General features: G+C 36.9%; 1 protein-coding gene across 2 annotated transcripts in view; it reads right to left on the bottom strand.

Moving 5' to 3' along the window:
- The window catches only part of SAMD13 (sterile alpha motif domain containing 13), a 48594-nt gene that overhangs the window by 28966 nt on the left and 3575 nt on the right, over nt 1-16053 (bottom strand). For both annotated transcript variants that reach the window (XM_067726716.1, XM_067726717.1), the window contains exon 2: nt 14721-14805. In XM_067726716.1, coding sequence (XP_067582817.1) covers nt 14721-14805 — 85 coding nt within the window. The remainder of the gene's footprint in view (nt 1-14720; nt 14806-16053) is intronic.

Genomic DNA, 16053 nt, shown 5'->3' with positions numbered 1-16053 from the left:
CTGGTGGGGGCTGAGTGCTAAAGAGTGAGGTTAAGAGAGCAGATTCAGGGCTTCCCTGGTGGCGCAGTGGTTGAGAGTCCGCCTGCCGATGCCGGGGACACGGGTTTGTGCCCCAGTCCGGGAAGATCCCACGTGCCGCGGAGCGGCTGGGCCCGTGAGCCATGGCCGCTGAGCCTGCGCGTCTGGAGCCTGTGCTCCGCAACGGGAGAGGCCACAACAGTGAGAGGCCCACGTACCGCAAAAAAAAAAAAAAAAAAAAAGAGAGCAGATTCAGGGAGAGGACTGCTGTTGGCTGTGCAGATACAACAGAGGGGATGGGAGTAAGGGGCTCTGCGGCTGGGAATGCCCCTAGCGGAAGCGTGGTCTGCCTAGGAAATGAGGTGCCATCGTTGAGTGGCCCCTGCCTCCGTGCGCACTGGGAAGGACTCCACCAGAGCGAGCGTGCCCCAGTCTGTTGCAACTGCCTGCTGGTCTCTGCCGCCACAGGCACTTGGTGCATACCCCAGTTGTGGCTGCCACACCCCTCCCTGGCCTGAGTAAGTGTGCCCCAATCAGCCACTGCTTTTTCTCCCTCTCACCTGGGTGGGGAACAGACGCCTGAGGGTGGTGCACATGGAGAGGTGGGGCCAAAACAAAAGCTGAGCTCCAGGGGCAGTGTGACTACACAGGCCATGGATTAAACCTCTGTGATTGGCTTGATAAATCCTGCGTATGGGAATATATGAATAGACAATGAGTGTTCCCACAACTGAGACCAGTCTAACTTTAGCAGCAGTGGACTCTGGGTGCAGGTACATGAAGTAGTTTGGTCAGGTGAGAGTCTGAGTGCCCCCACTGGGCCCACAGCAGGTCCAGAGACCTACCTAGAGGTACTGGAGAGCCTCCTGGGGAGGCAGGGGTTGGCTGTGGCTCACTGTGGGAGCAAGCACACTGACAGAGGAGGCACCAGGAAAATATTCTTATTACTATTATTCCTTTTTAGTTTGCTTCATTTTGTTCAGTTGTTGGTGTTCTTGTTTTCATTATTTATTTTTATTTTCAATATTTTTTATTTTTCTATTTTTACTTTTATGTGTTTTTTTCCTGTTTTTGATTTTTTTTGGATCATTTTTATGTGTTGGTTTTATGTTTTCTTTGCCATTTTTAAAAATATTAGTTTGCTTTCAGTTTTTGTTTTGTTTTTCATTTTTTGTTTTCATTAGTGTAGTCCTTATTGATTGTTCTCATTTTTGAGTTATTTTGTTTGTCTGTTCTCTTGTTTTTTGTTTTCTATGTTTTGTTTTTGTTTTTTCTGTCTGCTTCTTTGTTTCTTTCCGGTTGTTTGGTTTTCTTTTTACCATTTGTCTTGGGCTTGGTTTGTCTGTTTTCTTCTTTTTGTGTGTGTGTGGGTTGTTGTTGCTGTTTGTTTGTTTTTGCTACTTGTCTTGGGGTTTTTTTTGTCTGTTTTATTTTCCTTTCTTTTTTCTCTGGTTATGCTACGTAGTTTGCAGGCTCTTGGTTCCCCGGCCAGGGGTTGGACCTGGGCTTCCGGGGTTGGAGCAGCGAGTCCAGGATGCTGGACCACCAGAGAATTCCAGAGCCCAGGGAATACTAATCACTGTGCACTCTCCTGGAGGTATCCATCTCCACACCAAGACCTGGCTCCACCCAACTGCCTGCAGGCTCCAGTGCTGGAAACCTCATGCCATACAAAAGAAAGGAACACAGCCCCACCCATCAGCAGACAGGATGCCTAAAGTCATACTATGCTCACAGACACCTCAAAACACACCACCTGATGTGGCCCTGCCCATCAGAGGGAAAAGACTCAGCTCCACCCACCAGAGCACAGGCACCAGTCCCTCCCACCAGGAAGCCTACACAAGCCCCTGGACCAAACTCACCCACCAGGGGGAAGACAAGAGAAACAATGGGAACTATGACACTGCCGCCTGCAAAAAGGAGACCATAAACATGGTAAATTCAACAAAACGAGACAACAGAGCAATATGTTGCAGAGGAAGGAGCAAGGTAAAAACCCACAAGACCAAATAAATGAAGAGGAAATAGGCAATCTACCTGAAAAAGAATTCAGAGTAATGATAGTAAAGATGATCCAAGATCTCAGAAATAGAATGGAGGCACGGATTGAGAAGATACAAGAAATGTTTAACAAAGACCTAGAAGAACTAAAGAACAAACAACCAGTGATGAACAACACAATAAGTGAAATGAAAAATACACTAGAAGGAATCAATACCAGAATAACTGAGGCAGAAGAATGGTTAAGTGAGCTGGAAGATAAAATGGTGGAAATAACTGCCAGGGAGCAGAATAAAGAAAAAAAGAATGAAAATAATTGAGAACAGTCTCAGAGACCTCTGGGACAACATTAAACACACCAACATTTGAATTATAGGGGACCCAGAAAAAGAAGAGAAAGAGAAAGGGTCTGAGAAAATATTTGAAGAGATTATAATTGAAAACTTCTCTAACATGGGGAAGAAAATAGTCACCGAAGTCCAGGAAGCACAGAGAGTCCCATACAGGATAAACCCAAGGAGAAACATGCCCAGACACATATTAATCAAACTAACAAAAACTATATACAAAGAAAAAATTTTAAAAGAAGCAGGGAAAACAACAAATAATATAAAAGGGAATCCTTGTAAGGTTATCAGCTGATGTTTCAGCAGAAACTCTGCAGGCCAGAAGGGAGTGTCAGGATACATTTAAATTGATGAAAGCGAAAAACCTACAACCAAGGTTACTCTACCCAGCAAGGATCTCATTGAGATTTGATGGAGAAATCAAAAGTTTTACAGACAAGCAAAAGCTAAGAGAATTCAAAACCACCAAACCAGCTTTAAAGCAAATGCTAAAGGAACTTCTCTAGGTGGGAAACACAAGAGAAGAAAAAGACCTACAAAAACAAACCCAAAACAATTAAGGAAATGCTAATAGGAACATACATATCGATAATTACCTTAAATGTAAATGGATTAAATGCTCCAACCAAAAGACATGGACTGGCTGAATGGATAAGAAAAGACCCATATATATGCTGTCTACAAGAGACCCACGTCAGACCTAGGGACACATACAGACTAAAAGTGAGGGGATGGGAAAAGATATTCCATGAAAATGGAAATCAAAAGAAAGCTGGAGTAGCAATACTCATATCAGACAAAACAGACTTTAAAATAAAGACTATTACAAGAGACAAAGAAGGACACTACATAATGATCAAGGGATCAATCCAAGAAGAAGATGTAACAATTGTAAATATTTATGCACCCAACATAGGAGCACCTCAATACGTAAGGCAAATGCTAACAGCCATAAAGGGGGAAATCGACAGCAACACAATAATAGTGGGGTGCTTTAACACACCACTTACACCAATGGACAGATCATCCAGACAGAAAATTAATAAGGAAATGCAAGCCTTAAATGAGACATTAGACCAGATAGACTTAATTGATATGTTTAAGACATTCTATCTGAAAGCAGCAAAACACAATTTCTTCTCAGAATATTCTCCAGGAACATTCTCCAGGATAGATCACATCTTGGGTCACAAATCAAGCCTCAGTAAGGTTAAGAAAATTGAAATTGTATCAAGCATCTTTTCTGACCACAGTGCTATGAGATTAGAAATCAATTAAAGGAAAATAACTGTAAAAAACACAAACACATGGAGGCTGAACACTATGCTACTAAATAACCAAGAGATCACTGGAGAAATCAAAGAGGAAATCAAAAAATACATACAAACAAATGACAATGAAAACATGACGACTGAAAACCTATGGAAGGCAGCAAAAGCAGTTCTAAGAGTCAAGTTTATAGCAATACAATCCTATCTCAAGAAACAAGAAAAATCTCAAATAAACAGCCTAAACTTACACCTAAAGCAACTAGAGAAAGAAGAACAAAAAAAAAACCCCAAAGTTAGTAGAAGGAAAGAAATCATAAAGATCAGAGCAGAAATAAATGAAATAGAAATGAAGAAAACAATAGCAAAGATCAATGAAATTAAAAGCTGGTTCTGGTTCTGTGAGAAGATAAACAAAATCAATAAATCTTTAGCCAGACTCATCAAGAAGAAGAGGGAGAGGACTCAAATAAATAAAATTAGAAATGAAAAAGGACAGATTATAACTGATACTGCAGAAATACAAAGGATCATGAGAGACTACTACAAGCAACTGTATGCCAATAAAATGGCAACCTGGAAGAAATGGACAAATTCTTAGAAAAGTACAACCTTCCAAGACAGAACCGGGAAGAAATAGAAAATATGAACAGACCAATCACAAGTAATAAAATTGAACTGTGATTAAAAATCTTCCAACAAACAAAAGTCCAGAACCAGATGGCTTCACAGGTGAATTTTATCAAACATTTAGAGAAGAGCTAACACCTATCCTTCTCAAACTCTTCCAAAATATTTCAGAGGGAGGAACACTCCCAACCTCATTCTATGAGGTCACCATCACCCTGATACCAAAACCAGACAAAGACATCACAGAAAAAGAAAATTACAGGTCAATTATCATGGATGAACATAGATGCAAAATCCTCAACAAAATATTAGCAGACTGAAACCAACAACACATTAAAAGGATCATACACCATGATCTAGTGGGATTTATCCCAGGGATGCAAGGATTCTTCAATATATGCAATTTAAACAATGTGATACACCATATTAACAAATTGAAGAATAAAAACCATATGGTCATCTGAATAGATGTAGAGAAATCTTTTGACAAATTTAACACCCATTTATGATAAAAACTCTCCAGAAAGTGGGCATAGAAGGAACCTACCTCAACATAATAAAGGCCGTATATGACAAACCCACAGCCAACATCATTCTCAATGGTGAAAAACTGAAACCATTTCCTCTAAGATCAGGAACAAATCAAGGTTGCCCATTCTCACCACTATTATTCAACATAGTTTTCTAAGTTTTAGCCAGGACAATCAGAGAAGAAAAAGAAATAAAAGGAGTCCAAATCGGAAAAGAAGTAAATCTATCACTGTTTGCAGATGACATGATAATATACATAGAGAATCCTAAAGACGCTATCAGAAAACTACTAGAGCTGATCAATGAATTTAGTAAAGTTGCAGGATACAAAATAAATGCACATAAATCTCTTGCATTCTTATACATTAACTATGCAAGATCAGAAAGAGAAATGAAGGAAACAATCCCATTTACCATCACATTCAAAAGAACAAAAAACCTAGGAATAAACCTACCTAAGGAGGCAAAAGACCTATATGCTGAAAACTATAAGATATTGATGAAGGAAATCAAGGACGACACAAACAGATGGAGAGATATACCATGTTCTTGGATTGGAAGAATCAATATTGTGCCCTATCAAATTACCAATGACATTTTTCACAGAACTAGAACAAAAAATTTTACAATTTGTATGGAAACACAAAAGACCCCGAATGGCCAAAGCAGCCTTGAGAAAGAAAAATGAAGCTGGAGGAATCAGGCTCCCAGAGTTCAGACTATACTACAAAGCTACAGTAATCAAGATAGTATGGTACTGGCACAAAAACAGAAATATAGATCAAGGGATCAGGATGGAAAGACCAGAGATAAACCCACACACCTATGGTCACCTAATCTATGACAAAGGAGGCAAGAATATACAATGGAGAAAAGAGAGTCTCTTTAATAAGTGGTGATGGGAAAACTGGACAGCTATATGTAAAAGAATGGAATTAGAACACTCTTTAACACCATACACAAAAATAAACTCAGAGTGGATTGAAGACCTAAATGTAAGGCCAGACACTATGAAACTCTGAGAGGAAAACATAGGCAGAACACTCTTTGACATAAATTGCAGCAAGACCGTTTTTGACCCACCTCCTAGAGTAATGAAAACAAAAATAACAAATGGGTCTTAATGAAACTTAAAAGCTTTTGCACAGCCAAGGAAACCATAAACAAGACGAAAAGACAACCTTCAGATTGGGAGAAAATATTTGCAAATGAAGCAACTGACATAGGATTAATCTCCAAAATATACAAACAGCCCATGCAGCTCAATATCAAAAAAACAAACAACACAATGCAAAAATGGGTGAAGACTTAAATAGACATTTCTCCAAAGAAGACATACAGATGGCCAACAAACACATGAAAAGATGCTCAATATCACTAATTATTAGAGAAATGCAAATCAAAACTACAATGAGATATCATATCACACCAGTCAGAATGGCCATCATTAAAAAATCTACAAACAATAAATGGTGGAGAGGGTGTGGAGAAAAGGCAACAGTCTTACACTGTTGGTGGGAATGTAAATTGACAAAGCCACTATGGAGAACAGTATGGACATTCTTAAAAAACTAAAAATAGAACTACTATATGATCCAACAATCCCACTACTGGGCATATACCCAGAGAAAACCATAATTCAAAAAGACATATGCACCCAAATGTTCATTGCAGCACTATTTACAACAGCCAGGACATGGAAGCAACCTAAATGTCCATCAACAGAGAAACAGCTAAAGAAGATGTGGTACATACATAGAATGGAATATTACTCAGTCATACAAAGGAACGAAATTGTGTTATTTCCAGAGACCTGGGTGGACCTACAGACTGTCATTCAGAGTGAGGTCAGAAAGAGAAAAACAAATATAGTATATTCACACTTATATGTGGAATCTAGAAAAATGGTTTAGATGATCTTATTTGCAAAGCAGAAATAGAGACACAGTTGTAGAGAACGAGTGTATGGATACCAAGAGGGAAGGGGGTGGTGGGATGAATTGGCACACGGGGATTGACATATACACCCCAGTATGTATAAAATAGGTAACTAATGAGAACCTACTGTATTGCACAGGGAACTCTACTAAGTGCCTTGTGGTGACCTAAATGGCAAGGAAATCCAAAAACGAGGGGATATATATATACATATGGCTGATTCACTTTGCTGTACAGCAGAAACTGACACAGCAGTGTAAAGCAACTATAATCCAATAAAAATAAAATGAAATAAAATAATGAAAAGGAGGCATATTACTGATGCAGAATCAAAAGGAGATGCAGAAAGTAGCACTAGAACCAGAATAGTAAAGAAAAAGGAGCCTGGCTAAAAGTATGTCGGAAATTTCATGATGAACAGCAATTGCAATTTGTTGGAGCAGAGCAAAAGGAAAAAAGCTGTTTGTTGTTTAAAAAAATGGACAATATTAATTAATAATATAATTAATTAATTATATTTAATTAATTATATAATTAATTATATTAATCATTATATAATAATTATATAATAATATAATTATAATATATATTATAATTATAATCTATAATAATAATAAATAATATATAATATATAATAATTATAATATAATATATAATAATAATAATAAATATATTATATATATAATATAATAATTATATATAATTATTATATATAATTATTATATATAATTAATTAATATTTAGCAAAGACATAGTGAATTTGGTAACTTGCTTCTCAACAGTCAAAAAGAATTGATGACATTAGTCACCTGTAATCAAAATTAAATGTACAATGAAACATTTTGAAGTGATTTTAAACAGAATCTGAGCTGATTCTGTATCTGTATGATACTAATGTTCAGTCTTCTAAAGCAGATTCCTGAAAAGTGTCATGTATACCATTGTTAAATCATTCAGTAAATATTTGCAAATGCTATGGATCAATGCCAGACAATGGAATTCTTAAAAGAAATAGAACACAATACATTTAATATCTGTGTTCTTTGCCTGTACTTCTTGGTTAAGTCATGGAAGAAATATACAAAGATTTATTGTATTGTTAAGTCCAATTCAAGGTTTCATTAAAACAAAAAAATGCTTTCCAAATATTCAATAATTAAAGACAAAAAATACTTAAAGACAAAAAAATGGCAGAGTAATTTATATTTTCTCATTGATATCAGACTACATGTAAATGAGCTTAATTTGAAGCTCCTAAAAAAAAAGGAAATGCTGATTTGTAGCCTAGCTAACCTAGCTAAACAAGCACAAAATTTCGTGTTAAAATTGAAACTTTTCAGAGTACAATACAATGAAATTAATTTTACACATTTTCTAACATAAATCAATTTTAAGAAAAAGTTGAAGAATGATTTGCTGACATTGATAAATTTATAGTTGCTTATAAATTTATGCAATACCCTTTTGAATCTAATGTTAAAAATATGACTTAAGTATCAGTAAATTTATTTAACTTGGACAGAGATAGTTTTGAAACTAATGCTATTGCTTCAAAGTCAAATCAAATCTTCTAAAAAAAAGAAGAACCAGTTGTGTTAATGTACATGCATACATTAAGAGAAAATAATTTTTTGGTACGTGGTTAATTTATTGGGACTTTTAGGTATGTTTGGAATTATTAGGGTATGTGATTCTGCTTTTTCGATTGCAAATTTTATGAAATCTAATAGAGATTAAGCATTTCTAATAAAAATTTGGCATCCAAATTGAGACATACTCTAAGTATAAAATACATAGTGGATTTATAAAATTTAGCATGAAAAATGTAAACTATCTCATTCATAATATGCTATATTGATTACAGTTCAAAATGATAACATCTTGGGTATTTTCAGTCAAATATAAAATATACTAAAATTAATTTCATCTGTTTAAATATGACCACTAGAAAATTTTAAATTACATACATGTCTCAAATATCATTTCTACTGAGCAGCACTTGTATATATCCAGAAACAGAATGGCTGAGTTATAAAATATTTTATGGTTCTACACTTGAAAATAATGCCAAATTGTTTTCCAAAGTCTCTGGATTATCAGCATCAACATCACCAGAGAACATGTTAAAATGCAAATTCCCAGGCTGAATCAGAAACTCTGGAGATGTGGCCCAGCAATCTGTATTTCCAAGTGACATAAACTCAAGTTTGAGAAATCACTGTCCTAGTACTTAGAACAGACTTTAAAATACTCTGTACTTAGAAGAAATATGCCATTTTGGAAAGGGAAGTCCTGTCTTTGTTATGGTCATATTTTTGAATGTTTGCAACATCTACAAATCTTGGAGACAAAAATAGGCTTCTATAGCCTCCTGGTAGTGAGAGCCATACCTCTGGTGAAAGTGACTGAAAGCCACCTTTAAACAACCTAGTCACCCTAGTGCAGAAGAAAGGACTCAGGCTTCAGAACCCGAATACCAGCACCAGCACTCCTTAGCTCTGAACTCTTAAAAGGTCTTTTACCTCCTGGAGCTTTGGTATTCTCCACTATAAAGTGGGAATTATAGCACATACCTCAAAATATGGTTGTGAGGATTAACAAGGCTCACACGAAATGCTAGACACAGAAAAGGGACACCATAAATAGTAGCCTTATAAAACTAAAGCTCTGATCAGGAGCATGTGGCCAGTGAATAAGAGCCATTACCCTAGGCTTCTTTGGAAATGACCCTTTGTGAAGTACATTCCCCAGTAAACAACTATATTTTCCATATCTGGAAAACAAAATGGAAGCAACTGTGAGCCCCAGTTTGGGTAGATCTCAGAAAGAGCCTTAAAACTCTATGTTTAGGAATTCTGTATTATAATCTAACTCTACCCTGCCCAACATGTTAGCCGATAGCCACTTGGCTATATAAATTAACTGCAACTTCTATTTCTGATCAAGATGGAGTAACGGGGCCCAGATTTACCCTTCTGCCTAAAACAACTAAAAAAATAGACAAGATGTATGAGAATGGCACTCAAGGCATTCACTGGACATAGGCAATAAAGAACAGTGACCCCTGAGGGATGGGAAACAAGCAAGGTAAGCCGTATCCACTTTCTGCCTGAAGAGAGATTTTAGGCTGTGCCCAGGAAAGAGTTCTAGAGAGGAGAGAGCTACACAGAGAGAACTCTGGAGAGGTGTAGAGACTTCCCGTCAAGCGCTCAGCAGAGTACTGATTATCACATACACATGAGGAAACAGGCTGGGGAAAGAACCACGAAAAAGAGAAACAATCCTTAGAGATCACACAGAGATGGGAATGGTGCCTGTTTCCATCTGCCAGAGAGGAAAATCTCATCATTCAGGAGCATTGGTTAGAGTACAAAGATGGGTCTTACTTCAATAAAAGGGGGAAAATACCCTTAAATACAGCTCTAGTCCTGCACAACAATGCTTAAAAGAATCAAATTGTTTGTTTCCAAGTAATTTAGGCACATCCCAGGACAAAGATCAGGAATATTTATAGGAATACAAAAATATCCAACACCTAACAAAGTAAAATTCACAATACCTGACTTATAATAAAAAATTACCAGGCATGCAAAGAAGCAGAAAAATATGACCCATAATGAAGAGAAAAGCCAATCAACTGAAGCTGACTGAGAAATGATAGAATTAGTAGACAAGGATGTTGAAACAATTATTATGAATATATTTCATATGTTCAGAAGCTAGAGGGAAGAACATGTTAAGTGAAGACATGGAAGATATAAAAAAAAGACCAAGTTGAACTTTTAGAGATGAAAACTACATCATCTGAAATGAAAAATGCATTGGGTGGGATTAACAAGAGATTATACATTTCAGAAGAAAAGATTAGTGAACTTGAAGGGGAGGCAGTAGAAACTATCCAAAATGAAACACAGAAGAAAGACTGGAAAAAAATTAACAGGGCATCAGTGAATTGTGGGACAATATCAAACGATTAAATAAACCTATAACTGGAGTCCCCAAAGGAGAAGTGGAGGGGGACTAAAAAAAATTTGAAAAATAATGGTTGAAAACTTCTAAACTAAGTCCACAAATCCAAAACACAAAACAAACTTCAAACACAAGAAAGATGGAGAAAACTACACGGAGTCTCATAATCAAATTGCTCAAAAATAAACGATAAAGAGAAAATTTTAAAAGCAGACAGAAAAGAAAGACACATTTATACAGAAGAACAAAGACAAGAAAAAGAGTAAACGTTTTCTCTTAACATCAGGAACAAAATTAGGATGTCTAATCTCACCACTTCTATTCAGCTTTTTAGTGGAGGTCCTATTCAGTTCAATAAGGTAGGAAAAAGAAATGAAAGGCATCCACACTGGGAAGGAAAAAGTAAAACTGCCTTTACTCACAAAACATAACTGTCTATGTGAAATATCTGATAGAATCTATGAAAAAGCCACTAGAAGTAATAAATGAGTTTAGCAAGGTTGTAGGATACAAGGTCAATATAAAAAAATCAATTGTATTTCTATATACTACAACAAACAACTGGAAATTTAAATTTAAAAAGCACTTCCATTAATAATAGCATAAAAATATGAAACATGTAGGGATATAGACAAAAGATGTGTAAGACCTGCACACTGAAAACTATAAAACATTGCTAAGAGAAATTAAAGAAGACCTAAGTTAACAGAGAAAAATGCTATGTTAATGAGTTGGAAAACACGATATTGCTAAGATGTCAATTCTCCTTAAATTGATCTATAATTCAATGCAATGCCAATCAAATCACCAGCAGGCATCTTTCTGGTAGAAATTGACAAGCTGATTCTAAAATTTATATGGAAATTCAAAGGACTAGGAGTGCCAAAACTAGTTCCAAAAAGAACAAGTTGGATGGCTAATACTACCTGATTTCAAGGTATATTATAAAGCTATAGTTATCCAAACAGTGTTGTATTGGCATAAATATATACAAAAATATCATTTGAATAAACTAGAGTCCAGAAATAGATCTACACATATATGATCAATTATTTTTCAACAAAGTTGCACAGACAATTCAACAAATGGCGCTGGAACAACTGGATATCCACAGGCAAAAAAAACAACCACTGTGACCACCACCAAAAGAAAGACTTTAATCCTTATCCCATACCATGCACAAAAATTAACTCAAAAATCATAGTCCCAAATCTAAGAAAACATAAGAGAAAATCTTTGTGACCTTGGGTGAGGCAAATATTTCTTAGATGTGACACCAAAAGCACTATCCATAAAATAAAAAATTGATAAACTGGACTTCATCAAAATTTAAAACTTCTGCTCTTTGAAAGGCACTGTAGAGAGAATGAAAAAAAAATCACACACCACAAGAAAATATTTTCAAATCATGTACATGATAAAGGATTTGTATCCAGAATATATAAAAACTCTATGCAATAATATATTAAAAAACCAGCCCAATAAGAAATGGACAAAAGATTTGAACAGTACTTAAGAAGTCTATGGATAAAATAAGCACATGAAAAAATGCTCAACATCATCAGTCATTAGGGAAATGAAAATTAAAACCACACCTAATGACATAAAGAGCAGTGATCACACCAAGTTCCTGAGCATATAGAACAACTGGAATGCTCACACTGCTGGTGGGAATGTAAAATGGGACAACTAGTTTGGAAAACAGTTTGGCAATTTCTTACAAAGTTTAACATACACCTACCACACAGCCCAGCCACTTCATTCCCAGAGATTTATCCAAGAGAAATGAGTATGTCCACACATAGACCTGTACACAAGTGACCAAAGTGGCTTTAATTGTAATCCCTAAAAAAAATGGAAACGATCCAAATGTCCATCAACAAGTGGGTGGATAAACAGTGAACAAAGTATTGTATATCCATACAATAAAATACTACTCAGTAATAAAAAGCAACAAGCTATTGATACACACTATAACATGAATAAATCCCAAATTAATTATTCTGGGTGAAAGAAATCAGATCCATTCCCTCCTCCCAAAAAAGTACATTATGAATAATTCCACTTATATAAAAATCTAGAAAAAGTAAACTAATCTACAGTGATAGCTTATCAGTGGTTGCCTGGGGATATGAGGGAAGGGAAGGGCAGGAAGGAGAAATTACAAAGGTTTATGAGGAAACTTTGTGGGTGATAGATATGTTTATCCTAATTTTGGTAATGGTTTCATGGCTGTATACAAATGTCAAAACTTATCAAATTTTATACTTTAAACACATGCAGTTTATTATATGTCAGTTATATTTCGATGAAGCTGTTAACTTTTTTTTTTTTTTTTTTTTTTTTTGCGGTACGCGGGCCTCTCACTGTTGTGACCTCTCCCATTGCGGAGCACAGGCTCCGGACGCGCAGGCTCAGCGGCCATGGCTCATGGGCCCAGCCACTCTGCGGCATGTGGGATCTTCCTGGACCGGGGCACGAACCCGCGTCCCCTGCATCGGCAGGCAGACTCTCAACCACTGCGCCACCAGGGAAGCCCTGTTAACTTTTAAAGTTGATTTAAACTGAGTAAAATTAAAAGTTCAGTTCATCAGTTACACTAGTCACATTTCAAGTTTTTAATTGCCACATGCAGGTCATGGCTATCATTGTTGACAGTACAAGTGTAGGGCATTTTCATCACTGCTCAGAGCAGCTGATCTAACTAACACATTGAAAAAGCATCTGTTTCTTTCATTCCTCCTCCATCTACCTACCCCAAACTTCAAAACTGGAAATAAGCATGGCAGCATGGCACTGATATATAAATTACGGGAGAAGTTTTTTTTTGTTTTTTTGTGTTTTTTTGTGGTACGCGGGCCTCTCATGTTGTGGCCTCTCCCGTTGCGGAGCACAGGCTCCGGACGCGCAGGCTCAGCGGCCATGGCTCACGGGCCCAGCCACTCCGCGGCATGTGGGATCTTCCCGGACCGGGTTACGAACCCGTGTCCCCTGCATCAGCAGGCGGACTCTCAACCACTGCACCACCAGGGAAGCCCACGGGAGAAGTTTTAAAAGCAGATTTTAGTAAGTTTAATGTAAGTTTAATGTAAAATACACCTTCTATTCATAAACATATATAGCACACTATTTCCTCACTTAGGTATCACAGCTTCTATGGATTACATTTAATTAGTTTCTTCCAAAGCTCAAGTTGAAGGCAATTTTAAACTGACATGGGAAAAATGAAACAGACAGCACTGTCTCAAAACATACTTTTACCTTGTAAGCAAAGTGGTTATAGCTAAAATATAACTCATAAAAGAGAATATACATTTTTTTCATATACTTACAGATATTTTATGAGTTACTCTGAAATACGTAGCGTGTTTCAGAATACGCTACATAATGCAACTAAATTTTCTTATTTAAAAGAATCAAGCATATAACTCACAATAAATATAAACACAAGTTTCAACTGTAAGAACAGATGTAAAAAGAGAAGACTATGGTATATATGGAAATGTTTCACATTCAAGTTCATAAAATTAGGACAGAGAAGTCGTTAAACTTAATATTCTTACTGACGCTTTTTTCCTTCTCTCCCTATAGCTTTCAGTTTTGAGAGGGGTGATTTTATTAAAAAAGACTCAAACTCTCTTTTCTGTTTCCTCCTACCACCACCTCACCCCTCCATGTAGCCTGTGGACTTGGGAGGCAGAGTCTATGTTTGCTCTGTGTTTTTGTTTCAGTATACAGAACTCAGGGCTGGAATCTTCAACCCGCCCTGTTCCAAAGGCTGATACAGTAAACCTTGATGCACAGTTTGATGTCTGAATCATCTCTGTCTTAGAAATGGATACAGAAAAAGGCAATTGGAGCTGGGGGGAGAGGGGAGGTTGGTGGCCAGTGTAGACCAATCAACCAAGACAACCCCCAAACAGTGTATTGTACTCGATAAGCAAGAAGTATAAAAATAGAACCCAAGTCCCTCTGTTGTTTGTAGAAGCAGAACTCACAAGCCAGTTTCACTTACTTTTTTACACCGACAGAGCCATTTTCCTTGTTTTCCATGTCAACAGATAGCATGGGGAGGCTGCAGGTTTCCTTTACTTCAGCAACTAATCAATAAGGGAGAAAAGCTTGTGTTTAATTCTTAGAAAGTGAGAGAAGAATATATATTCTGAATCGGAAACATAATGGCCCCTTTTACAGCCTCACACCAGTTCATGTATGTTTGCTTACATCTCTAGTTCCCTCAGCGACTGGAGAGACGTGATTAAACCTAAAGAACTGGAGGAGACTATTGGGGTGTGCTTTCATCTGTACTGGCACTCCCTGCCTTGACAATAAGCATTTGCAAATGAAATTGAATCCTCGTTCAAAACAAGTGCTGTGTGAACTGGCACAGCTTCCTCCAGGTGCCAAGCTCTCACTTAAGACATTGTAACTTATAAATGAGTCAAAGTCGAGAAAAACAATCCCCCTTTTCCTCCCCTTCCCACCACGGGCTATGATTTCTTCTTTTCTTACTGGATTTGTTTTTCTGTCCACTCCCACTGCTCCTCTGTTTTTTCATTGCGATGCAAAAGAGCACTTAAAGCTTTCGTCAGCAAGTATTCCCCTACCTCACATATTCTCAATGAAAACCTCAAAAACCCGTCTGTGAGATGGCCACACTGTGGTAAATCTGGAAGCTCACAAAAATGTCAGATAGCCCTTAGCACAGAAAGGTGGTACTGGTGTGTGTGTGTGTGTGTGTGTGTGTGTGTGTGTAAGACAGGGTAGGCAACTCGTTAGATTTATATAAAAATCATCAAAACATTCAAGGAGATATAGTAGCATCCATCACTTTGTCTTTTTGTTTAGTAGGAAGAGGACTGAAAAAATAAAATCCCTCCACAATTAATATGCAATTAGCAAGATGAAAAATCTATGAACAAAACTGCTGGGAAAAAAAAAAACTAGTTCTGAAACGTGCTTGTTCTTCTGCAGCTACAGCCATAAATTAAATACATTTCCTCTCAAATCACTTTATACTTCGGCACTCCTTCCCCTAGGGATTACTCTGACATGACAAGTGCATCATTCATTTAGTATATTCACAAGATTTTATCACTGTTAGAGAAGTAGATGATTAACAAATAATACTGTTAAGTGTGGGATTATCTTCACTGCTGATACATACACACGCGCACGCACACACACACACACACACACACACACACACAAACTTCCAGTCGCTAAACCACTTAGATCATCCATAGAGAAATCCAACATTTAAGATACATATAGATATTAACATACATCCACACACCGTTACAGAGTAGACAGAAGATAGTGCAGCTTACTCCATGCCAAAAGAATGA

The sequence above is a fragment of the Pseudorca crassidens genome, chromosome 2 (genome assembly GCF_039906515.1).
Source record: "Pseudorca crassidens isolate mPseCra1 chromosome 2, mPseCra1.hap1, whole genome shotgun sequence".
NCBI classification, from domain to species: domain Eukaryota; kingdom Metazoa; phylum Chordata; class Mammalia; order Artiodactyla; family Delphinidae; genus Pseudorca; species Pseudorca crassidens.
This window is presented reverse-complemented; position numbering and strand designations above follow the sequence as displayed.